This window comes from Ctenopharyngodon idella, chromosome 15 (genome assembly GCF_019924925.1).
Source record: "Ctenopharyngodon idella isolate HZGC_01 chromosome 15, HZGC01, whole genome shotgun sequence".
In the NCBI taxonomy this organism is placed as follows: Eukaryota; Metazoa; Chordata; class Actinopteri; order Cypriniformes; family Xenocyprididae; genus Ctenopharyngodon; species Ctenopharyngodon idella.
Window position 1 is genome coordinate 29,551,659 of NC_067234.1, and position 26,643 is coordinate 29,578,301.

The 26,643-nt window shown below is 38.3% G+C and overlaps 1 protein-coding gene across 10 annotated transcripts in view; it reads left to right on the top strand.

Annotated features, from left to right (window-relative positions):
• The window catches only part of bcas3 (BCAS3 microtubule associated cell migration factor), a 261,158-nt gene that overhangs the window by 50,775 nt on the left and 183,740 nt on the right, over nt 1-26,643 (top strand). For all 10 annotated transcript variants that reach the window (XM_051863582.1, XM_051863581.1, XM_051863579.1 and 7 more), the window contains exons 14-15: nt 8,183-8,316; nt 13,203-13,467. In XM_051863582.1, the coding sequence (XP_051719542.1) occupies nt 8,183-8,316; nt 13,203-13,467 (399 nt within the window). The remainder of the gene's footprint in view (nt 1-8,182; nt 8,317-13,202; nt 13,468-26,643) is intronic.

Genomic DNA, 26,643 nt, shown 5'->3' on the forward strand with positions numbered 1-26,643 from the left:
TTATAATGTTTAATATTTTGTCAAAACCAAAACTATTAGAGGAAATGGCTGATATATGTGCAAATAAATGCCACCACCTGCTGGTTATAGTGGTAATTATTGTCTTTTTTATTTTTAAATAAGTGTTTTCTATCAAATGTTGAATTTCCTTCATTTTGAAATGTTCGGTTTTACAAATGGGGACCATTTCAGAAGGATGAACAAGTAATGTTTGTGGTCATCACATTAAAAATAACATTTGAAGTGCTGGAAAAAATAATGCGTGTGTGTGTCTAATTACAGACACGGCGTTTTTAAACGGTCCTAATAGCTTCGTCTTTATTGCAGTCAATAAAACGGGTTTATTGGCAAATTAGGTAAATGTGATAACTGCATTAAAATATGAATACAACATTAAAAAGTCAACCATTGATGGCTTTGTGTCGATGTACAGCTGTTCATTCTGTACTCACTGTACATCGACACAAAACACAGTGGTTGACTATAACACTATGACAATAACTTTTCTTGTGAATGAATTACACAGAAAGCGAGCACCGCGCTTTCCCTTTATAATCACAGCAGCTGTTAGTCAGTGCAGCACAAGATCAATGATTTTGGCACACTTGTGAAAACACATTTTATTCAATTAATCTAACTAAAGTGCACAATAAATATTTAATTTTTGACGTTTTTTTTTCACACGAAAGTGTGAAAACTGATGGTCGAATTGAATTCAGCCGAGGAAGAACACTGAGGTACGTCTTTATTTATTTATTTTTTATGCCGTCTTATGTTTGAATAACTAAATTAATGCTATGCCTGACTATTTAAGTGACTATATTCTGGTTATAAACTAAGAATTACACTACTGATGCTCAACACATCAGCAAGTGACATCTCACCGGAAGTTTTCGAACTGGCTTATATTATTGCGGAAGTTCTAAAGAACGCTCCATGCATATAGCCCATTTACTGAAGGCTAAGGAAGCTAGGTTACTAAGTTTATTAAATTAATTCACAATATGTGCACATTTATTATTAATGTGGGGGGCGACGCGTCACACAGGCACAATAGCGCTGTATGACAGATGTATCACTTATTTTGTTTTTCCTTTTTTATTAAAAATATTCACAAACTTGTTAATTATAGCCTATCACGAACTATAGGCTTTATAGGCACTGAGCACCCATGGAAAACAAGAGATATTCTCCATTCATTTTAACCATTAAAAAACGACTGCAGCTTTCATTCTTTTGACATGACATTCTTTTCGTTTTTATAGTTTATTTGAGGCAGTTACTAAGGCATTTTTAACAGCACATGTCGAGTGCGCATCAATGTAATACATTAACACGAGATCGCATTAATGTAATGTGCAGCACGAATCTCTCCACAAAACTTGCACGCTCTCAAATATAGTGTCCTCATGGCTCGCTCTACTCTGGCTCAGATATTACATGTGGGAACCAACCGGCAGAAACATAAATCGGTTCCTATAGAGTGGTGCAGGTATGACGTCACTTTGTAGGCCAACCTGGAAGTTAGTGGCGCACAGGTTCCCTCGATCGAAAGCCTATGCATTTTTCCCATAGACTTTTGGAAAATCACAAAAAATAAGCTCTGTGTTTAACAAAGGGTTATGATACTTACACGTTTTGTCCATCAAGATAATTTTCACAGATGAACATAACTTTTATGAAGTTTGAAGCCTAAATGCAGTCTCCAGAAGTAAAAAGCTAAAGGTAGGCTGTAAACGAACTACACCACGGTCGCTCGACTTCAGCGTCACCATCGCTAAGCTTCTGACAACTCTTTCAGTTTTTATCTAAAAACATTTTCCTAGCACTTTTGAGTTGTAATAGTTTATAAGAGTACAATTATGAGCATAATGAGTCTGTAAAAGCAGACTGAGCTTACCTTCTCAGAGTGATGACGTTTAATATCCCCGACTGCCTGTGTAGTCCCATTTAGCTACTTGTTAGCAACTGCATTTTTCAAGACACATAACAGCTTAAAAAAATCACAAGTGGGGTAATACTGATGCATTTTATGTCATAGAATAAAACATGAAACTGTCTTGAGCTTGCAGCTACAGACCTTATTTCAGCCATTTAACCAAAATTCCATTAAAAAAACCCATTGACTTCGGGGCGATGGAACCGGAAGTGCTAAAATGCTAACTCACTTCCGCATTTTGGCCTACAAAGTGATGTCATACCTGCACCACTCTATTGTCAAATATTTGAATATGATTTGTCGTTTAAATCATGTCAGTTGATCTATAACGCGCGATGGGTGCCGCCACCGCAGCCAAAGTGCAAAAGCATGTTTGAATTTAGCAGTGAACATTCTGGTCTTACCAGTGTTGTCGTACGCTTCAAAGGGTTCAAATCAATCGCTTTTCATATCTTGAATTTTATGGACATTCTAACCGTATTTTATAGGCTATGTCACGCAGTGAGTTGTGGCCCTGCATAATATTCATCATCAGTCAACTGTATGATATGTCAGATGACCTGTAGGTCTAGGGGCGGGGCAAGTGCATTAAATGCGTTAAACATTTTAAAGTGTAATTTTTTTTCTGTAATTAATTAATCTAATTAATGTGTTAAATTCCCAGCCCTAAAATATATATATATATATATATATATATATATATATATATATATTTATAAATACTTACTTATGACTTTATATACTCACATAGTATACTCATTTGTTTTGAATGTAATTGAAAAATGTAATTGATTTCAATAAATAATATCTGATTAATTCCAGAAAAGACTGATGCATTAAACAGATTTCCCCCTGCGTTCAGTTTGGGTAATTTGTGAAAAAAGTGTGCAGATTCTGTGTTGGCCTAGTGATAACCTACACTTCCATCCTTTCTTAATGGATGTGACCTCATGGTCACCTTGGTTACACTGATTCTCTAGAAGGCGAATTTCGTTGAAGTGTTGTATTCAAGTAATGATTGCCTCCTGCCAAGAAAAGGCCTTTATGATCTATTAATATTCAAGCGCTTACAGGTGGTATGGCTGTAAAGCAAATACATAAACATTCTCCTTCGTTACACTTGAATGTGCATCAAATGAACCGTGGGCACCTTTTTCCTCCTCCCACCTAGTTTTTCCCCCTCCCTTCCTCAAAGCTCTCAATTGAATTGTGGATGTGGTTTCGTAGCTAAGAGCGTTGAGTGCCTCTCCAAGCCAGCATGCCCACAGGAGCAGTGTACCATGTTTAAAGAGCATATCCTTGGTACCAACGTGCCTAGATAAACAGTATCCCTGGCCACACGAGCCTGTGAGACGTGCTCGCAAGCCCCCTCTGGAATCCGCAGCAGTCATCCCTGCCGCCCAGAGGAATGGAAACTGGAGACGGCATTACATCTGCCTGGCTCACCGCGAAACACTGCACAGTCACTCCGCCAGGCCCCAATCTGCCACCCCGTCCTCGAGTCCACACACACACACACACACACACACACACACACACACACACACACACACACACACACACACACACAAATACAAGCCGCCTCCAGGTTAGGATCAAACAGCCCAGCTTTTAGAAGTTCTCACTTAGTCTGTAAAAGATTAACAAGTTATTGACTGCATGTTGACCCATGCCGGTCTCCTCCTCTCCATCGTACTGTTATCTGATGGTTGGAGTGAGGGTGGCCTCTGGACTAAGTGAGTGTTGCTCGCTTCAGGCTTGAGTGGGCGGCTTTGATGTGAGATGTGCAACCTTGTGTGTGTGTGTGTTCCACAGCTTTCATAAACACCTCCACAAGTGCAGCATGACAGAAGAGGAGGCTGTCCAATGGACTCACAAAGGACCACAAACACACACGCACGCATGGTTGTGCTTTTACAACTAATGCGGGCAGCCACAAGGACAAAACACAGTGATTGATGTGTTTATTTGTTCTTTTTTTCTCGCATAAAGTTCGTGTCTGCGGTATTAGAGCACACCGATTCCCAGCGTCCGCCCTTTAAAGGTTTATCCACATGTTTATAATTTGAGATTTCCTCTTTTTCAAAGGTCTTAGGCAAGTGTTGTTAATTTGAAAGGGATACTTTTGTTTCAGTTCTCCGACTTTGCCAAGTTGGAGGCCTCTGCTTGTCGGGCTGCTGAGATCATTGGAGTCACTCGGGAAGAATAGCTCAGACACTTTTGAAATAAAACATTGCTGTGTGGAGGTTTAGCAGATGTTTTGTTTAAAGACTTGTTAGGGGGAGAACAACAAAACACTATGAAAAAGGAAGCCATGGTCATTCTCTACAGCTTTTGGTGCTGACTCAAGTTTGTTTGGTGTCAAATTTTGGTTTGTTGAATTGTGTGTTTGTGAAACAGCCAAATCTGCTTGAAAAGGGTGTTCTAGGGTATGTTTCATTTGAACTGCTGTGTGTTTCGGAGTTGATATGAACGCAATCCGTCCTAACATGTGGAAGTGAACTGCTTTTGAAAGTTTTGAAATACAAATTGACAAACTTTTCAATAAAACTTCATACATTTACTTGCATTTTAAAAGTTAGATTTTAGTGTTTTCAGACCTGTAGATGACTTGCTTTGTTCTGAAACAGAAATTGTTACAGTGTTGCATTTCCTCTATTGTTTGGTTTGCTTTCACAGGGCAACATGTGAGTAAAATGGTCCTCTCGATGGTCAGAATGCACCTGTTTATGTTCCGGAAAGCTATGACGTTTTAATGAGCCAGTTCTGAAAACGTCCTTAGTCAGACTGAAGCAAGAATTTTTAAAATGTTGCATTAACGTTTTAGTAAAAGTAAAAGCTCGGCTTCGTTTAGCATGTTTAGCATGTTTAGCATTAATCGGGTGCAACGGGTATTTAAATTTGAATTTAATTTGGAGTGGCATGAGGGTGAGTAAATGATGACAGAGTTTTGGGTGAACTATGAACAAAATTTGAAATAAATAAGGCTGCCCCCGACTAAAGCTTTTTCTAGTCAACTATTTGTCGTTCATTTAAACCATTAGTCGATTAATCGCACGTTTAAATTACTTAAATATATACTGGGGAGAATACTAAACCATAATGAGCCTTTAATATATATATAGGCGTAATAGCCTATTTCGTGCTCATGCGTAATAGCCTATTTTCGTGACGCGCTCCAGTTCAAGGAGACTAAGACAGCAGAAAACGCATTCTGTTTGTTTTCTTTATTGTACAAAGGCACTAAGTTTTCTTGTTATGGCGAGTTTACACAAATAAAAGTTTCGAATGATGTATTACTCTTATCTGTATGACCAAAAATGACAGAGTATTTTAAGTTGTTTACGCTGTTATTAGAAAAAATGCAAGTGATTGCGCTGGCGCCCCCATGTCTTGCTGTAAGCGCTCTATTTACGTTAGTTTCCACACTCCGCAAGAACACTTGAATATGCGTACTAATAATAGTTTATCTAGGATAATGTTAAAGCGAGCAGCCATGTAAAGTTGCTACTACCTTCATGTTTCAAATGATAAGCCATATTTGAGGTCGATGGATGATAGGCGAGCGTTTGGATTTCCTGCCTGACATACTGTAATTACCACAAGGACCCGCTGTTATTGATCTGTCCCTCACAAACTGCGTGACTTCGCCACTAGGTTTTTTTTCTTCCTGCGCCTAGCTGACTAATAAAATTTTGGTTGGCTAAGCTTCTTCTAGTCGACTAATAATTATTAGGGGGCAGCCCTAACTATGCATTTAACCACATTGGGCCAAATTTACTAACAACTTGCACCAGCGCAAACCATCTTTTGCCGTTAAAAAATATTGTCAGGATTTACTAAAGACATGCATTGAAAAAATTGCGCTGAAAAGGCAGTTATTTTTGTAGCTGACCTTATTGCATATGCATTTGTAGGAGTTTCCCATTCAGATACAAAATTTATGGCAGGAAGTATTTAAATAAATCACACAAGGTGATTTACTAAGCTTTGTACTAGTCAATTTACTGGTATTTGTGCCATTATGTAACACCCAAAAAAGCATGTCTTAAACCATTTTGCGGCTGTATTGTTAGTAGATCACCCGCATCTGATTATCAGCGTCTGTAATTGTTTGCGACCCTACGCTAATTTACACTGCTCTTGGTACATTGCGTTGGTCATTAGGGAAATGATCCAGCTGCTTCTGTGTTCTTTAATTTGAGCATTGTCAGTAGATCATGCACAGAACATTCCACTCCCATCGGCGCTTTTATGGAATTGCGGTCTCACACTAATTTGCCCTATTTAGTAAATCTTGCCCATAGTGTCTAGTTAAAAGTCATAAATATTGTTTTGCCTTGAGGACGAGGTGTTATAAATAGGATGTGTCAAAAATTGCTTTAACATCTCAGGTTCCTGAAATTTTATGGAAGCTTACCAGCACAGAGTAGCTCTCTTTTTAATTTAGCTTCCCACAGGCTAACCAACTGACGCCTCTTTGCGAGGCCCTGTATTTCGACAAGGCCACAAAAGCCCCAGCGCTTGGTTTCCATTCTCCACTGGCTTTTGGAGAACAGAGTGTACCATCAGCAAACTTGTGTCCCAACAAGCTGGCCAAGCCTCATCTGTCAAAGCCAGGGTGAGCGCGAGAGCGGCAGGGCGGCGGGGTGAGGGAGAGGAAGCTCCCAGATAAACATACCGCAGCGCCTAAACTCCTAATCACTCTGCGCTTCCGTTTGTAGCCTCTATAATTAGAAGGCACTCTTTTCCATGTATTCCCAGTTGACGCAAATGCTTCTTGTGGCTTGGCACCTCATTTGGGGCGTGGGTTAGTTTATGGCCGGGCCATAACTTGGTTTAGTCTTCTGATACAGCATAAATAGCTAACCGCTGTCTTATTCACTGGCCGACTCTGTTTTTCTTTTTCGTAGGCGCAATCTCAGCGTGACCCTTTCCTTCGCTGCCGCAGCCCATTCCCCTTGCTTCCTGTCTTACCGCTCAATGAGATGGCAAAGCCACACCTAAAGCAGATGCTACTCCTAAGTGTGAAAAATGAAAATATTGTAGGCAGAAATAGGCTGGATGAGCTCATTTAGGACTGCTGGTGTTTCGTTGTCGCGTATGTGGGAGATTGTCTGGTCTTCCAACAATTTCCTCCTTTTTAGATTTGTCAGACCACCCAATAAATGCTCACCATAAATTAAACCCCTCTGTGAACTTGGCATTAGAGATTCAGCATTGGAAAATCACTAATTATTGTCATCTTAAATTACAGCAGTGAGATCGAGAGCCAGTGGCTAAATCCATCTTAATCGTAGTGTTGGAGAAACTTTCCAAAGCGGTAGTGACCAGACTTTCATGTGTGTGGAAAATAGCCTGTAGAGCTGTCACACTGTTTTTAGGAATAAGTTGTATGCGGGGTTGCGTTGCCATGAAGGTTCGCTTCGGGTTTTTTCTTGTGCTGTGGTTTAGTAAGTGTGTTGTTTACAGTAAAGGCTTATACTTTCTGTAGTTTCACTAACTTCAAATAAAAGTGGGAAAATGAGAGGGCCTGTCATCAGAGGTTCCACTTGGGTTCTCCTGCGGTTGTGTTTAAAACAGATCCACATACTCTGGCCCTGAAGCTGAGGGAAGATCTTGGCATGCCGTTAATTCTAGAACACAAGTTGCAATGGAACACAACTGCCCTTTACAACCATGTAAACGTGTCTCATGAAATGCTTAGTACTTAAAAGCAGTCTGGGTGCCATTGTTTTGCATTATGTTTTTCTCGTTTAAGCCTGTTACATTGAAGCAAGTAAAGTGTTGAAGTGATTATGTATATATATTTAGAGTGGACCACAGAATATATGAACATTTTTGGCCCTTCCTGACACTTTCATTTGAGAGTTTGTTGGAGCGCATGGACTAATCGCTAGACCACAGTTCAGAAAGATTGAGCTGATTTTGGTCACATTACTGGCCCCCAAATCCAAATGGTATACCAAAGAAAATTTAACAGGCTCTGAAAAAAATTGACTTCATGGGGCTGAAGAAAGCAAATAATGAAGGGTGCATAATTAGCATGAACGCATAAGAAGTGGGAAAAACATTTGTGTAGTGTCAGGAAGTGAAAAAAAAATGCTGCATTACTTGCATTGAGCGGTCCATATTAATCACAGAAATTAATGCAATAAATAATAAAATAAAAAAGTAGTGTTTGATTGATAGTGCTGAGAAGGTGTGCTATGGTAAAATAAATGGCTCTTCTTTGATCCTCAGGTATGTTACTGGTGACCACAGACACCCTTGGCCATGACTTCCATGTTTTCCAAATCGTGACTCACCCATGGGCGTCTTCCCAGAGTGCAGTTCATCATCTATACACTCTTCACAGAGGAGAGACTGAGGCTAAGGTAAGAATACCTGTGAATGTCCTCATTTGCATAAAAGCTTTTCCTTACTTTCAGCACTGTCCTTTAGTACATACTTATGGTACAAACTTACTGTATACTCCAAATTGAAGATGTATCAACAACAAAAAAGAAACGGTCTTGCGTTCAAGTAAAACAGTGTGGACAGTGTGGGATATTAAGTCAAACTTCAAAGCTCCCCGTCCCATCCCTTGCTTTCACACACATGCCTATGTACGCTCACTGCACGCTATTTTCGGGGGAGTTATTGAGATGAAATATTGCCTTTCCGGACTCTTTTAATCATTAGCATAATCATTTAAAGTCTTTGTGGGCCACCCACAACTGTTTACGGTTGCCTGTGCTTGTATGGTTTTGGAAATGTGCAATTTGAACATGCTTTTCATCGTCGGTGAATCCCTGCGTGTTATCTAAATACTGTCAAGAGACATAAGGCTTGGTACCACTGAGCTCCAGCACTGCTGTCTCTGGCTCTTTTGTAGTGTGTAGGGCAGTGTGTGTTAGACAAAAAGTGTGCATATGACCCATCTGATTGATCTTAAACATTAATATGAGATACGTGACCTCTCGCTACTGTGTTATAGATGCAAAATATGAGCTGTATTCTAAAATTGTGTTACTCTTCAAAATGAATTTTTTTTTTTTTTTTTAGTTTAGTCAGTTCTTGAGTTTCTTTACTTTTTTGTGGCAATCTAAAGACCTAGTTACTGTTCATCTGTGCACCAACTAAAGCTTTTGTGGCTTTTCCATAGTCACAGCATATGAATTTTCTTTCTTTCTTTTTTTTTTTTTTTCTTTTACCTGGAGAACATTTGCCTCCAGTTTAAGGCAAAATTACATGGATCCACATGAAATATTTGTGCTCTCAGCAGTTAGTCTTTGCTTATTCCAAAACTTCCTCCCCTGTGGCTCCCACGTTCAGTTTTCAACACTCTGGAATCTGAAGACCTGAAACTATTAGTGTTGTCAATGTGTTTTCAATCACCATGGCTGAAAAAAAAAGAAAGAGAAAAGTTGCTAAAAATACCTCAGACGGCTGGTGAGAGCTTAGATTGTGCTCCTGACCGAGCTTTTACTCTTGCACCTTGGGGTCAAGTTAGGGGCTTGTAACACCTATGATATCTTAGGCTATAAGGTCATGGACGAGAGGACATTCCCACTGGGACAACATGGTCACGCTTGCGACTTTACACCACTCTTTTTTAAATCCCTGGAAACAGACCATTGGCAGCGCTGAATATAGCCTCCTTAGATTTTCCCATTTCAGCCCAGCTTTATAAATGAGAAATCTAGAACAACTAATGTTGTTATTTGAAAAAGAATTGGGCTTTGGATTTTGTCCATCTGCTGTGACAACTAGAACCATTGTATTTTTTGCTTGGAGAAGTGACAGCACATCTCTCCTCAAGTCATACAATTTGAAGTTATGCCCAATTTTTATTTTATTATATTATTTAATTTTTTTTGTCAAATTAAAGGCCCGCTGAAGTGTCTTGGAACACGCAGCATTATTCAGTGTGTTGACGGAATTTCAACTGAAACAGGAAGACAGGGCGGGACATATCGAACAGCTCTGCCCCTTCGTTTATACCACAGCTCGACCAGAGCCCTTAAACTCTGTAAAACCTGTTTCCTTCTAATCTTTAACCGTTTCTCCTCCTAATGCCCTCTAAATCACTTTAAAATACAGCATTCTGTGCGGAATTTAAATGGGTCCGATACCTTTTGTGGTCTGAGCCGACTCGCGGTCTGCGGATATGATCCGCTCTGTGCTCTTGTGTCTCTGGACCAGAGCAGACTGTGCTCGCGCTGTGGCGGATAACGCAAAAGAGGACTTCATTTGCGTCAATGGAAAGCATATTTACACTGTCTGAATCATTCCCTATCCTCTATATAGTGCACTATGTGCCGTTCACCATATAGAAACTAGTAAATGTGTGAACAAATGACCGATTTCAGCCACAGCTTCAGGGTCTGTTTATAGTGTAGGAGGGGGCGGGACTTCAGATTCTAGAGAGCATTTGATTGGACAGAAGATCTGACAAGAAGCTGAAGTGTATTGTGATGTCATGAAAATCCGTGATCCATTTTAGCGGAAGTGAGAGACTTTAAGTTTTGAATGCTTATATCTTCTAAGTGCGAATTTTGTCATTGTTTTGGAACACACCAGCCTATTCATAACCTTAAGGCTGACATATTAATACTAAAAGCTAAAAAACTTAAATTTTGATTTCAGGGGGACTTTAAGGCAATGTATAGTGGTCTCAATCAAATATATTGATCATTCTTTTTTTCTTTTTTTAAGTACGGTGGTATTTTAAACCAATAGATAATGGTCAAATCTACATGCCTTTTTTTTTTGTATTTTATGTAACGTTACTCAGGTTGAATAGTTTAAGCGGACATTTAAGGACATGATCTGATCATTAGCGTCTGCCAAGCCTTGGTAATCTATCTGGGTGCTTTAAAGTTTAATTTACTTTTGTGATGTATTGGGTTATTGCACAAATCAGTTTGGGAAATAACTGCAGTGATTTAGTTTTCCTCTCTCCTAAATGCTGTTTCATCCATTCAGCCTTGCAGCTGTTCCACCACAATATCTCCTTCAGTTGGCAAATTGTAAGGTTTTATTTGCTTAAGTAGAACTAATATTTATTCCGAAAGGACCTAGACCCTTACTTACTCAGCTAGTGTCATGTTTGGATATGCACACAAACCTGATCTCTGCTCTAGTTCATAGACTCACACTCTCACGTTCGATGTCTAAAAGCATGCCAGACATATTTCCCCAATTTAAATCCTTCTTTACATGACAAATATTAACACTGCAGTGGAATAAAAACTGTTTCACCGTATGTTATTCTTCTACGAGTGCCATATAACTGCAGTACAATCAAGTGTTATGTCTATAAAAAGACTTGTAGTTTAATTTTTTTTTTTTTATATTATGTACATTAGAGTAATTTTTGTTTGTTTTTTTTAAATCACTTTGTCCCTTTACCCTTCAAGTGCACTCTGAGCCGGTCAAAAATGCAGAATTGCAAACTGGGTACTGGCCCTTGGGTGAAGTTTAAGTTCCTCTCGTTCCTGCTCCTTATATTGAAGGTGTGATTACCTTACCCGGCACCTCCAGGCATGGCAGAGAGCTGGAACCGAGTGTGTAAAACATTCTCATTTTCCCTCCTATGTGAGCACAGGGCCATGGTGGCCCGCAGCTCTGCTGAGATGAGAAAGGTGGTTAATCTGTCACTGGCTCATGCCAGGTTTGCTGCCTGGCCATGCGTTGGCTTTGATCTGGCATTGTAAACAGTGCAAACCGCAGAAAGCAAGCACCCTCCAAGACGCATTATCTTGAGCAGAACAAATAAAAGGAGTGATAATGCCTTGTGGGCGGACACAGGCACCCGGCCTTATCTGGCTGGTTAACTGTGCTTGTACTGACTCCCAACCTGCTCTGGACTGACCTTAGTGTGCGTGAACGTAAATAACCCACCAGCCCTCATTGCCTGAAGCCATACACCATTTTAGCTGTTCTGAGTAGCACATGACTGACCAAACAGCTCATTTGATTTATGTGTGATTAACCAATTTAAAGATCTCAGTCCTTTCGCCGAAGTCTTATTTTTACACCTCTAGGGAAAATTGGCGTTGTCTCTGAACAGGAAGTGGTCACTGATCTTGACTTGTTTGCTCATCTCTGGGTTGGCGTATTCAGCTTGAGACTGATCTGAGACAGATAGAGCAGAATGACCTAGAATCAGACAGATCTCCAGACAGCTGCATTCCAGTAGCTGATGGCTATCCATAAAAAGTGCCGTAAAAAAGCCATTAGCTGAACCTTGCTGATAGCAGAGTGCTGTATGGTAAAGTCAAGTGTAAGATTTCTGGACCATGTCTTGGGGAAGGTCCACCATCAATTCATAGAGCTACTTTAGTTTACACAGGACGTGTTCTTGTGTTCAAAAACAGCTAGAACAGGATTTCCAGATGCTCTCTTATAAAACAATGCTCATGGCGCAAGATGCTGAAAAAACAGGGTTTGACTATCTACATAGACCAACATTTTAAAAATAGCATAGACCGAACATAGGAGTTGTAACACAGGATGTGTTCTTGTGTTTATAAAACACACAGGAAGCACTGTTTTAGCAGTTTGTCTAGGGTGAGATGTTTACATACAAAAGCCAGGTTAGAAATTCAGGTTTTTCATGCCAGTAGCCAAGATCTGGTGATCAGATTCGAAACATCTCCACCCCAGCACTTTGCCGTGATTACCAACACCTCTCTTTCATTCCTTTCAACCATTCCAGAGCAGATTTTTTTTTTTTAAAGATTATATCTGTTCGTCTTTACCAGAAGCTCTTTATGAAAACGTATTGTCACGACTTGCAACACCAGAGAAAATTCCTACAGAAGTCAGGTTGCATTCCTTAAAGTTGTCATGAAAAAAATAAAATGTTATTGATCTTATTGTGAATTCATATTTTTAGAGCTAGTAATTTTTCTTATAACTCATAACTGGTGATGTCTTCTGGACTTCTGCAACCGTTTAGTCCTCTTAAACCTTGGCTTTTTCTTAGTTAACTGCAAGCTTACATTCAGATCTGCCTTCATCCAATCAATAACTGATGAGTAGAAGTCCCAGCTTAATTTTTTTTTTTTTTTTTTGATCAAATATCCGTTTCACTTGAATGTACATCCCAATAAAGAAGAAAATATCTCTTTGAAATTTAGAAAGAAAGGCATTGCTGTAATGTTCATAATGTACTGTGTCAAACAACTTTGTAATGGCAATTTTATACATTTTAATATTGATTTTATATTTTTTTATCCCTAACCAATTCACTATTTCCTATCTCTTCTCTTAGGTGCAGGACATCTGCTTCAGCCATGACTGCCGCTGGGTGGTGATCAGTACTCTTCGCGGCACCTCGCATGTCTTTCCCATCAACCCATATGGTGGAGCGCCATGCGCACGCACACACATGTCTCCCCGTGTGGTCAATCGCATGAGCCGTTTCCAGAAAAGTGCCGGACTGGAGGAAATCGAGCAAGAGCTGAGTAGCAAACAGGGCGGCCGATGTAGCCCCATTCCTGGCCTTTCCAGTAGCCCATCCGGATCACCATTACATGGTTAGCAAACACACACTCTCTCTCTCTTTTTTTTTTTTTTGTAAAGATTATGCCGGGCCTTTCTGTGACTGCACAGTTGTAGTGCTTCATTAGTTAGTAGCAGTAGTTATACTTGGTCGTTCTGCTCTAACAGTCATGGAAACTTGACTGGACCCAAAATTGATTTTACTAGAGTTTTTATGTTGGCAGATTGCTAAGCTAACTGCATGATTAGCTAATAAGCATTAAAATATTTAGGACACACATAAATTGGGTAAAATAATACATTTTGAATTACTCTGAACTATTTATGGATTTTTTTGTATTTTTTGTATTTTTTTTTAACATTCATAATTGACGTTTCCCATGCCTTTTCCACCATCTTGAATTTTTCAACAGTGTTATTATTTATTTTCATTAGTGTTATTTTTATAGTATCATAGTTTTTATTTTGAATTAGCCTTTATTTTTATATTCAGTTTTTATTTTAATTTTATTTTAATTTTTTAGTATTTTGTTATTTGCTTTTGTCATTTTTATTAGTGTTCTTTGTTTATTTATTTTACAAATAATACCATTTAGGTTTAATTTATTTTTATTTTTTCCATTTTAGTTATTTATTTCCAGTTAGTTAACATTTCTAATTTTAATTAGAAATTAATTTTAATTTTTTCTAATTTTAATTTTTCATCTGTTTATATTTTATTTTATGTCAGCATTATTTTAATTAACAAAAATGTTAAAATAGTTTTAGTTACCGATAATAGCCCTGACTTTTGGCGCCTCACTATAATTTGAAATGAAGCAAGTGTATCCTGGCCATTCAGGAGTTAATCGAGTCACCCCAGCAGACCCTATGATCGAGCCTGTTGACCTCTGTCACAACACTGTGATGTTTGTCAAACACTGTCCCTGGCTGCAAACACACTCACACTGACCACGTCTGACTGTTACGTACATACACACCCACTGACCGGCGCACACACACTTCTCATGTCTGTGCTGATTGCCACAGGAGCTGGCACGCCTGTCAGTGTTGTTTGCCCATCAGCACTCCACAAAGCAGAGGTCTGATTAATCAATACCCCCATACTCGCCGAAGGCACCCTGCTGATACGGACACAGGAGACTAGTCAGTTGTAGGGTGTTTGCAGAGCTTTCCAAAGGGTCCAAGAGACCCTTGCTTTCTCTGGCTGCGTACACACTGTAAAGTTTCAGGAGTAACAAACGCATTTAAATGCAGGAGTGAGTTCCCTAAAGCCGCGTTTCCACCAAAATTATCCGGAATAATTTGTCCCAGGACTGCGCGCGACTGGATTTTGAGTTGAAGTTGAGTGCACTTGCTCAGCGTCATATCCAGAGGTTGTGTTTGGGAAATAGACGTATGAGTGCTGCCATCATTGCTGCAGAGGTTGAAGGGGTGGGGGGTCAGGCTGTCAGTGCTCAGACCATACGCCGCACACTGCATCAAATTGGTCTGCATGGCTGTCATCCCAGAAGGAAGCCTCTTCGAAAGATGATGCACAAGAAAGCCCGCAAACAGTTTGCTGAAGACAAGCAGACTAAGGACATGGATTACTGGAACCATGTCCTGTGGTCTGATGAGACCAAGATAAACTTATTTGGTTCAGATGGTGTCAAGCGTGTGTGGCGGCAACCAGGTGAGGAGTACAAAGACAAGTGTGTCTTGCTTACAGTCAAGCATGGTGGTGGGAGTGTCATGGTCTGGGGCTGCATGAGTGCTGCCGGCACTGGGGAGCTACAGTTCATTGAGGGAACCATGAATGCCAACAGAGCATGATCCCCTCCCTTCGGAGACTGGGCCGCAGGGCAGTATTCCAACATGATAACGACCCCAAACACACCTCCAAGATGACCACTGCCTTGCTAAAGAAGCTGAGGGTACCTAAACCCTATTGAGCATCTGTGGGGCATCCTCAAACAGAAGGTGGAGGAGCGCAAGGTCTCTAACATCCACCAGCTCCGTGATGTCGTCATGGAGGAGTGGAAGAGGACTCCAGTGGCAACCTGTGAAGCTCTGGTGAACTCCGTGCCCAAGAGGGTTAAGGCAGTGCTGGAAAATAATGGTGGCCACACAAAATATTGACACTTTGGGCCCAATTTGGACATTTTTACTTAGGGGTGTACTCACTTTTGTGGCCAGCGGTTTAGACATTAAAGGCTGTGTGTTGAGTTATTTTGAGGGGACAGCAAATTTACACTGTTATACAAGCTGTACACTCACTACTTTACATTGTAGCAAAGTGTCATTTCTTCAGTGTTGTCACATGAAAAGATATAATAAAATATTTACAAAAATGTGAGGGGTGTACTCACTTCTGTGAGATACTGTATGTATATATTTATTTTATGTATTTATTTAAATAAATAAACACTTTTATCTAAAGCAGTGTTTTCAAACTCAATTCCTGGAGGGCCACAGCTCTACACAGTTTTGCTCCAACCCTAATCAAACACACCTGATCCAGCTAATCAAGGTCTTCAGGATTACTGGAAACTTCCAAGCAGGTGTGGGTTGGAGCTGGTTGGAGCTAAACTGTGCAGAGCTGTGGCCCTCCAGGAATTGAGTTTGAGACCACTGATCTAAAGCAAAAAATAAGCTTTAAAATAATCTTATTTGGGCATTGCATTGCGTCTTGCTGATTTTTAGCAGCTCACACCCAAGTAAAGATTGTAATAATTTGTGTATATTCTTATTCTTAAGTACTCATGTAATTAATGACAACATCATGAAACCACGAGCACCACATTTTAAAGTTAAAATTTATATATTCTTATTTTTAAAATAAAAAATAAAAAAAATCAATGTAATTAATTTGAGTGACTCATCTTTTCTTTTGACTGTCTCCAAGAAAATATTATTAACTTTTAGTCTGTTTTCACTTTGAGTTGAGCAAGGCTGTGACATCACAGGGCCGGAATGCTTGGCGTCTCGTGTAGGGATGGTTACCAGCAGCCGTGAAAGTGGGCCTCAGAAGCCCTGTCGTAAATCAGACTCACTTTTCAAAGCCGGGCATTAGAAGCACCTGTCAACAATTAGTCCTATCAGCTTCACCCCGATGAGCCACTTTGACAACAGGGTTCTGAGGTGACATTTTTTGTACTGGGAACAGGATGGGGGAATCTAAGAAACAGAAGTCTGAGGCAGTTCGTATGCCTTAGAGGCAACCTTGGACTGTCCGGATTTTATAACCTCAAGGATCATTCCATAATTCCTTAAGCCAAAAGATGGGAGGATAGCAGGATGTGGCTTTTGAATTAAGATGAAACGGTGTGGGGGAGAGAGGGAGACAAAGTAGTCTGCACTTTTCCGTGGTCCCTGAGGGCCTCTCCTATGGGCTCATACTCAGAGCTGGAATGCTTGAGCCGCTCACATATCCTGCCAGAATTGTTTGCTTCATTTTCAAACCAATCATTCAATATTTCTTTTCTCATTCTTTACTAGTTTTAAGCATTTCAGTGTTTTACAAATTACACATTGCCCTTCACACTTTTAACATTCACTTATTCAGACTTTAAGCTAAACTAGGAATTTTCCTAGCCTGTGAGAATAAAACTTTTGTTGTGCTAATGACACATTTTTAAAAACTGAATTGCAGTGAAATAATTTTTTTTAATTAATAACGTTTAATCAAAATATATACACATTGTGTGTGTGTGTGTGTGTGTATATATATATATATATATATATATATATATATATATATATATATATATATATGCATATAATAAAATTCTGCAAAATAATACATATTAGACATATTAGACATGTAAGACACACACACACACACACACACACACACATATATATATATATATTACATTTTTTGATGAATAGAAAGTTCAAAAGCATTTATTTGAAATAGAATTTTTTTGTAACAATGTGAAAGTCTTTGCTGTAACTTTTGATCAATTTAATGTATTTTTGCTGATTAAAAGTATTAATTTTTATTCAAAAATAAGATTTTACCGGCCCTAAGCTTTTGAATGGTAGTGCACTTGTTCAGTTGCTAAACAGTAAAGTGACAACAGGATTTCTACAAATAAAAGTTTTTTTTTTCTCTTTAGGAAACTGCGTTTTCCGTCATTGAAAAATCACTGAAATTGTTTTTGTGGTTGTCGCACTTTTAAATCCTTTTCCGTTATGATTAGTTATCAGACACAAAAAGAGAAAAGGCTATCAGCGTCACTTTCTGTTTGCTTTTCCGTCGGTTTTGTTCATTTTTGGGTCCATGAGCGTGAACGGAGGCAGCAGAAATAAATGATTGATAAGAAAAGCTGAGACGCGGTAGCCACAACAGTAGACTTGCAATTGTCTCCTGTGACAACTCATTGATTTAGGGAAGGAACTAGAGAAGTACACATCCTTCAGAGCTGGCACTCTGTAAAAATAGAAACCACAATCGGGCTTTCTTCTCTTCCAGTTTAATTGTGGAGTTTTTTCAGTCTATTTTAGGAGCCACATCCCTCTCGCCTTAGGTTCATGGCATTGTCAGATAATTCAACAAGTCCTTCTTTGTTTAGTGCTAACAGAGAGTTAATTCATTTGTTTAGGTGGTGCTTTTTGCTAAGTTGTTTTGTCCGTCTGTCTCTAAACTACCTATACATGAACAAATGCCAAAAGAAAATGCTTTTTAAAGTATAACTGTTGTTGGACTGTTTAGGGGACAATCACATGTGCTTTGGTAGCCATGCTTTGCAGCGGTTAAGCTCTGTGCCGGCCATGCACAAGGTTGTAAGGAATGGGATTGAAAGAGCCGTCTGGACTGAGGTCACCATTAGCTTTGCGATTACAGGAAATTTAGTGTCAGTTTTACAAAACTTGGTGGTCTCCTCCTTCGTCTATGTTCATTGACTATTTTGAAAGGAAAAACAAGGTGCAACAGGAAGCTGTTAATTCGCTGTTATTGAGTTAGGGATAACGGGACACTTCCTTTGAGCCATTTAAAGTCAGCATACGGCCTGTTTGGGTTTCAGGCTTGTTTTATCAGTAACTAGGCCTGTTTACACCAATCCTCTTCTTATAGCAAAAACAGGCAGACATGGATGCTTTTGCCAAACTGATGACACAGTGTTGTTTAGAGCAAAATGTTTTAAAAAGAGACACTGGTTGTAAAGTTGACAGATCAAATCTGCATGAAATTCAGGTAAACTCTTAAAAATGAATGTTAATTTTTCTTTTCACTTGTGTTTTATAATATATACACTACCGTTCCAAAGTATGGGGTCAGCAAGATTTATTTATTTATTTATTTATTTTAAGAAATGAATACTTTTATTCAACAAGGACGCTTTAAATTGATCAAAAGTGACAGTAAAGATGTTTGAATTGTTACAAAAGTTTTCTATTTCAAACTTTCTATTCAGAAAGAATCATAAAAAGTCACTGTTTCCACAAAAATGTTAAGCAATATGTTTTAAAAATAAAATATAGTAAAATAGAAAACAGTTATTTGAAATTGTAATACTATTTCACAATATTACTGTATTTTTGAACCTGAACAGTAGTATATTTTGCAGTTAATAATATGTATTAAATTATTTAACTTTTCACTCAAATGTAATAATATAATTTGTAGTGAAATATAGTTTTCTTTTGGTGGTCTCAGAGCAGTATACATGTGTATAATATCCAAACCAAATATGGGACTAAACAGTCTTTCATCATCTATTTAATGTTTGTTGTTAGGGCCGTAGTGCCTTTAGACCCGAGTAGAAGTCTTGCTTTCGTGTCGGTAAAGTGTGTGTCACACTCACTGAGTCCTGTGCTGAATCATTTACAATCATCAGATCTCTACTGTTTATTCTCTCTCTCTCTCTGTGTGTGTGTGTGCGTGTGTGTGTGTGTGTGTATCTGTCGGACATGCAGCCAGATGAGCTGATCCGATCTGTACGGGCAGGGCCAGCAAACACTCTCTGTAATCACAAACTGCCGCCTCCCTTGTTTGTGACACACACACACACACACACACACACACACACACACTCTTAAATTCCATCACAGCTTCACTGTGGCTCTCTGACTCTTAAAGATAAAGCTCAGCTCCTCCGCTCACAAAACAACAGTCATGCAATCAGCCTAAGCATCAAAGCACCACTCTTGTTTTAACATACCACAACTCTGCATCATGTACAGTCTCATTTAGACTCTCTATCCTAAAGATTTATTACTCTGGTTACAAAGTCTTGTCCTATTGCTGGGTGCAGTACCAGTGCAGGCCTCTCTGTGGTGCTGTGCTCTCAGCTTTTTGTTAACAGGCCAGTTTCAAATGAAGGACCTTATTTCACTCCATTGGCAGAGAGAGGAAAAATACTTAGGCCTGAATCATGCCACTACGTTTTGTCTTGATATGAATCTAATCCAGCAAAAGGGCTGGAGTTACTCTGTAATTTGTCCTGAATTTTATGAATGGCCTCCTCTTAAAAGCAAACAGCAATGCTTCCTTTCCAAATTCTGCCTTAAAGATAAATGATTTGCTATAGATTTGTATTGTTTGTCTTTTAAAAGATTTTTCACAATAATTGTTTTTTTTTTTTTTTTTTTTTTTTTTTTGTGAAAATAAAATATTTTAATTTCACATTTGTCAGTCTATCATGCTTTCATTGGTTTAAAATAATATATATATATATATTATTTTTGTAAAATATATTTTGAAATATTCTATGTATCTTTACTGTTGTTTTTTTTTTGGTGGGGGGCGGGGGGGTACTTTTTTACTTTTTTTTTTATCAGAAAATGTTATGCAGTTTTAAACAGTTTTACTGTTTTATTGTCATAGATATTTATTGTTTGGTCTTATTTGATAAGTAGTTTTGCCTAATTATCATTTCTATTGATTACAACAATGATGATAATATTTTTTCCATTTCACTGGACAATTGTAATGCTTGATGTTGATGTTAAACATAATTTTTTAAGAAAACCTTTTCCTAATTTTTTTTTTTACAGTTTCTTTTAGTAGCATTGTCTTTCCCCTGGCACGACGATTGTAAACATCTCATTGAGACTGTGCTGTTGTTTGGCCTGGGTGGCCTGGTATGTTTTTTTTTGTAGGTCTCGCTCTCATGCGAAAACTTTTCTTGTGGGCTGGTGTGTCTTTATCAGGCATAGTGAGCCATGATGATATGCTGCCCTTTCCCACTGTGAGGAAATGTGATTTTGACACTTCTCATGACCTGAGACCCTGCACTGTCCCACAGTGAAAGTTTCTCTGTACCATGATGCAGTGCAGCATTCCTCCTCTTTCTGTCAGCAAGTCTGATATGATTCTTTGAAATATTAGTTCAGAATTAGTGTGTATATATATATATATATATATATATATATATATTTACATACAGTCAAACCAAAAATTATTCAGATATTTTTGATATATTTTACTAGTGGGTGCAGGACACTATAGTTCATTTATGATTTATGTAAGTGTGGATAGCAAAATAAAGTAAACTGTGACATATTATACCTAAAAATTCTTCATACAGTGGACTACCAGTAAAATTGTTCAGACACTTTGACCTGACTATGTTTTGCTTAAGTGTTATCTGACATAATTAAGATTAATTTTTTCTGACACAGTTCAACTCTGAGATCTTGTCATATTTTATTACCATTTTTTTAAACTAGTGAATAAACTGTATTAATGAATGAAATGTTCAAGATGTCTGAATACATTTTGGTTTGACTGTGTGTATATATATATATATATATATATATATATATATATATATATATATAGTGAAATATATATATATATAGTGAAATATTTTTTTTAATCAATAATGTGTAATCAAAATATACACGCATTGTGTGTGTGTGTGTGTGTTTTTATATATATATATATATATATATATATATATATATATATATATTATTTATATAGTATTGTATTGTGCCTTTAAGATGTAAGATGTTATTTAAAAGCTTTGGTGGTTGAATACTTTTACATGGACTAAATATTTTTTTTTTTTATGTGTAACTTAGACCGAAACCACAAATTGCACTGAGGAAATGAAAACACTGATATGTTTGTGTTTGCACAATATAATTTTATGATAAGCAAATACATGGATTAGATTGCCTGTTTTGTGGCTAAAACAGCTGTTGGATATGCGTGTTTTTGCCATATTGTCAAATCAAGACCAATAATGATGAAATGTCTGGTTTTTAATTTCTTATTGTCGATACTTTTATATTTCATTCAGACTCTTTTCAGGGTTCTACCAGTCAAAACCACCTTTAGTTTGTAATTTTGGATGTAATTATGAACTTTAGCAATTCTGCAGGGTTGATATTGTGGTTTGATACAAGATATTTTAATTACATTAATGAGTTTAAACATAGTGCTTGGTCTAGGCAGGGTAAGATACCGTTTTTGTGTTCGCTTGGAAATGTAATAGAGCTTTTGAGTTCTAAGAAATTTTGATTATTGACATTTCTAGGCTAGAACAAATTTTAAAAATATTTATTAAAGGAAACATCATTTGTCAGTGCTGTTTAACACATTTATGGCACAGGCGCAAGAAACAGGAAATTCTGCTATATTTCCTTTTCAGCTGTTGCAGCGTGGGACTGTGCTGCTCTTTTTTATTTTGAATTAAATAGCTTGAATAGTAATTATATTTAATTTTTAAAATGTTTATAATATACACACACACACACACACACACACATACACACAGTCAAACCAAAAATTATTAAGACGTTTTTGATATTTTTGATATATTTTTACTAGTGGGTGCAGGACACTATAGTTCATTTATGTAAGTGAGGATAGCAAAATAAAGTAAACTGTGACATTATACCCAAAAATTCACAATACACAATGTATGAATGTAGTGTAGTTTTTATTAATATTAAAATGATCATTAATTATAAATCAGTTTCTCTGTGTAGTATTTGGGTTACCTCTTATGCACACAGGAACAGGGTTACCTTCATTATTTACAGGCTTTATATAGCCAACCTGTAAGATTTCTTTGCTTTTTTTGATATTTTGAATTTCACAGTTATTCTTATGACTGATTACAAATTCTTATCACGGATGTATCCACATTTTCAAGATTGAGCAGCACAAAATGTAATAATTTTAGAATTGTAACCATATTCGTCAACCACCAATCTGAATACTGGAAATAATGTGACCCCTCACTGTCTATAGCTGTTACGGCCCTATCAGGCAGCGAGTTGATTGACATCCTGCCGCTTTGAATTGAACTTATTCACTGAAACTATTCTTTTTTTCCTCTCTCTGACAGACCAGCATAGGGTTTCATTTAGACATGTTTGAAATGACACTGCAGCGTTCATGACTGGGAGGAGAGAATACGGTTCCCACTTACCCATAAGTAAATTGACATGATCAGATTACGTGCTCCTGATCAGAGCCACATGCCGAGGTGCATTGATTGAGTCTGCGGATGCCTTCCTGTTCATCTTCTCATGCACCGTTTGCAAAGTCTGCTCGTCTGAGGTGAAACATCCTCACGCACACACACATTGCCTTGCAAACAAACTCGCTCACATATGGTTTCAGTAAGGCTGTTATCTGAGCCACAGAAGAGTGTAGATTCCCACTGTCACCAAGGTGCTCCTCTGATGAGCTGTAAATGCTGACATGTTGTAAACTATTGGATCTGATTTCAGACAGCCTCGTTCGGATGTAGTTTGTTTTATAAATTACGCACTTGAATGCTTTCGCTTTTTCTTTGATAAATGCGTATATTGCTATTATACAGCAGTGAATAATTTTTGTCATGATGTAATGGCTGGTAATCATACGGTGAATTCAGCAGTGAAATCAGCACATGGAATGAGGGGGAACGGAAAGCGTTCATTTTATAATGCAGTTTGAAGTCTTACGGTGAAAATACTTGTACGGCGCAATGTCTGGTAATAGTCAGGAAGTTTCATATAATGTTTCTGCTCATTAAAGCGGATGCCGTACAACCCAAAAACTTTGCAGGGAATAAAAAAGCTCCGCTGTCACTTTAAAAGCACTCTCATTCACTGGCGGTTGGGGAAAAGACTGGCAGTTGGCCATTTTCACATAGGCTGGCTTGACCCCACTGCAAGCCTGAAAATAGAAGCGAGCAGATACTGTAAAAGCAGAGGCAACCAGAAATGGCTTTTCCACCAATGTCTGATTTCTTCTGAAAACAGTAAATCTTGTGAAGTTTATTTTCTTTGCAGCATCTGTGTTTTATAATGGTTCTTTTAATTTGTTTTCACTTTGTCCACCGGGATTGCTTTTATCCGGCACTTTCTGGCCTCTCCTTTTACTTACTTTTTTTTTTTTTTTCCCCTCCCTCTTCCACTTGTAGTACTCCTCCTTTGAAAGTGTGTATTTTAATAATGATAGCTCTGGGAATTGGCACAGGCAGACTTGACATGACAGCGCCGTCCCCCTGAGTGCGGCGGTACCGCCATTGTTCCTTTTCCTCTCCACTCATCCCTCTTTTTTTCCCCTCCTCCCCTCCCGTCCTAATCCCTACCTTCTGTGAACTACGCTCTTACAGGAGCATGTCTGGGAAACCTGGACGAGCGCGAAAGACATGAATGGGTGAAACAGAATATATCAAAGTATTCCCAAACCGAGAGAGTATGACTTTTTTCTAGGAATTCAGATCTTCCGCAGATGCTTCTAAAGCCCAGCGATTTCTCAATGGCTGACACTTTGGAACGGCGTGCGATATTTTGTCCCCAGGATTGTCCGCCCATCGAGGTTGTGTTTTTTTTAATTCACTCCGGTGTTGATGCGATTAAAATGGGATGATGTTTGCGTAGGAATGTTGTTGTTGTTTTTAGCTTTTTGTGTGCAGATCAACCAAATAACGAATGGAAAGCGCCAGTTTAGATGGATCGCTTGTGTTCATTGCTTTATTAGATGCAAATAGAACAGCTTGGGGGAGAAAAACAAGATATCAGTGACAGGGCGGCCAGGTCTGTGCCATTAGAAGAAAATGCAAATGGAGCGGAGTGAGCTTGAACAGAAGGGTCAGGTGACAGAGGGTGACCCGGCCGGCCTCTTGGAATTAGGCCTGCGATGGCTGTGGATTTGCATTGATGGATCTCCTTTCCATTGGCTTGTCATGTATCACTGCGCAGGCCATCACACATGAGTCATTAATCAAATGACAACTCCATAAGCAGTATCGTTTTGACTAGCCAGGCGCCTTGCCTCTCTCGGACGTGCCATTCTTGAGGGTTCCGGCCAAACCTGCCACACTCGGGTTTACGTCATTCGGTGGCTGAGTTTCACATCATCTCGTGCGAGGCGTCTGCTTTTTTGAGGGCTTAAGCTTTGCCGCCGTGACGCTGTTTGCGTGCTTGTCCACGGGCGAGTTGGGTTTTGATTTAGTGGGGGTTAAAAAGTTTGCAGAGACTGAGTGTGTCCTTCATGGAAAGATGCTAAATTCATTAAGATTTTTCTTCCTCTACTCCTCGTCTTTGTCCATCAGAAGCACCATTATGGGTTTTCAGGCTGCTTCCTGTTCAAATTCCTTTTCTTTTCTGCTGCTCTTGCGCACAAAAGGTGGCTGCGCTTGGGGTGTAGTGGTTTTGAAATGTGAAGGGCCCTTGAGATCCGGGCCCTGTGTGGAATGGCGCAGGGGTTTGTGTAATGTCTCCAGCCAAAGCAGACCTTTATCGAGGGCCATGAGGCCTAAATGGTCTCTCTTTGGTTAAGCACAAAGACAACATTTCTGGGTATTAGAGAGACAGAGAGGCTGGCTAATGATCTAAAACCCCTCCAACACTGTGGCACGGCCGCTCTCAGCGCTTTTGCCCTCAGATAATCATTGTTTTGTGTCTCAGGTATTTCTCTGAGCCCCTGAATACCCTCTTCCTGGAGATATTACAATGAAAGCAAGGAAAATCTTCGCTGAGATTATTGGGCTGGTCCAAAATATTATGTGTTGAAAGGGAAAATATAAAAAACGAAAAGAAGCAAATTTGTGCGGAATATTTGTGCAGCGTACATGTGCACTAAATAGGTTTGTTTTTGTGGTGTGGAAGCGTGGATCAAATTGATGCCTGTATCATTTGGATTGAAAAGCAACACAAAAACAAATGAAAACTGTGGATAATTAAGGGGAGAGCTGTAGAAACCTTTTATCTGTTATGTTTGTTTCCCTGAGAGAACATGCTCTATTATGAATTAATTGTGTATTTTAGCACAACTGGAATGCTGTTTTGAACATTCAGCATTTTTTTTTTTTTTTTTATAAACTCTTCTTATACATAAGAGTAGTTCACCCAAAAATTAAAATTTTGTCATCATTTCTAAAATTCTATCTTCTTTTGTGTTCAGCACAATGAAGACATTCATACAGGTTTGGAACAACTTGAGGGTGAGTAAATGATGACAGAATTTTCATTTTTGGGTGAACTTAAAATTTAATGTTTTTTTAAAGAAGTCACTTATGATCACCAAGGTCGCATTTATTTGATCAAAAATACAGTTAGAAAGGTAATATTGTGAAATATTATTACAGTTTAAATAACTTCTAATATATTTTATATTTGACAAAGCTGAATGTTCAGCAGCCATTATTCATTATTCTCATTATTCTCCATTACTCTAGTCTTTAGTGTCACCTGATCCTTCAGAAATCATTCTTGTATGCTGGTTTGGTGCTCAAGAAAGATTTTTTTTTTTTTATTATTATTATTATTATCAGTGTTGAAAACTGTACTGCTAATATTATTATATACTATTTTTATGTGTATTTCTTTCCCCAGGAGTCTGAGAACAGCTTTTATTTGAAATAGAACTCTTGTGTAGGAATATAAATGTTTTTACTGTATCTTTTGATCAATTTAATGCATCCTTGCTGAATAAAACTATTTTTTTTTTTTTTTTTTTTTTTTTTTTTTTAATAAATCTTACCCCCGGTTTCACAGACAAGGCTTAAGCTAGTCCTAGACTAAAATGCATGTATGAGCTGTTTTAACTGAAAGCAACATGTACTGACAGATCTTAAAGTATGTCATTGTTTTATCTCAAGATGCACACCAGTAATGTTTTTTTCTAGTGAATGTTTATAAAAGCTACTTAAATATCCTAATTGAAATAAGGCTTAATCCTGGCTTAGGCTAAGCCCTGTCTGTGAAACCAGGCCTTAGTGTATTATGTATTTGAACTATAGTATTATAGAATTATAATTTAAATACAAACT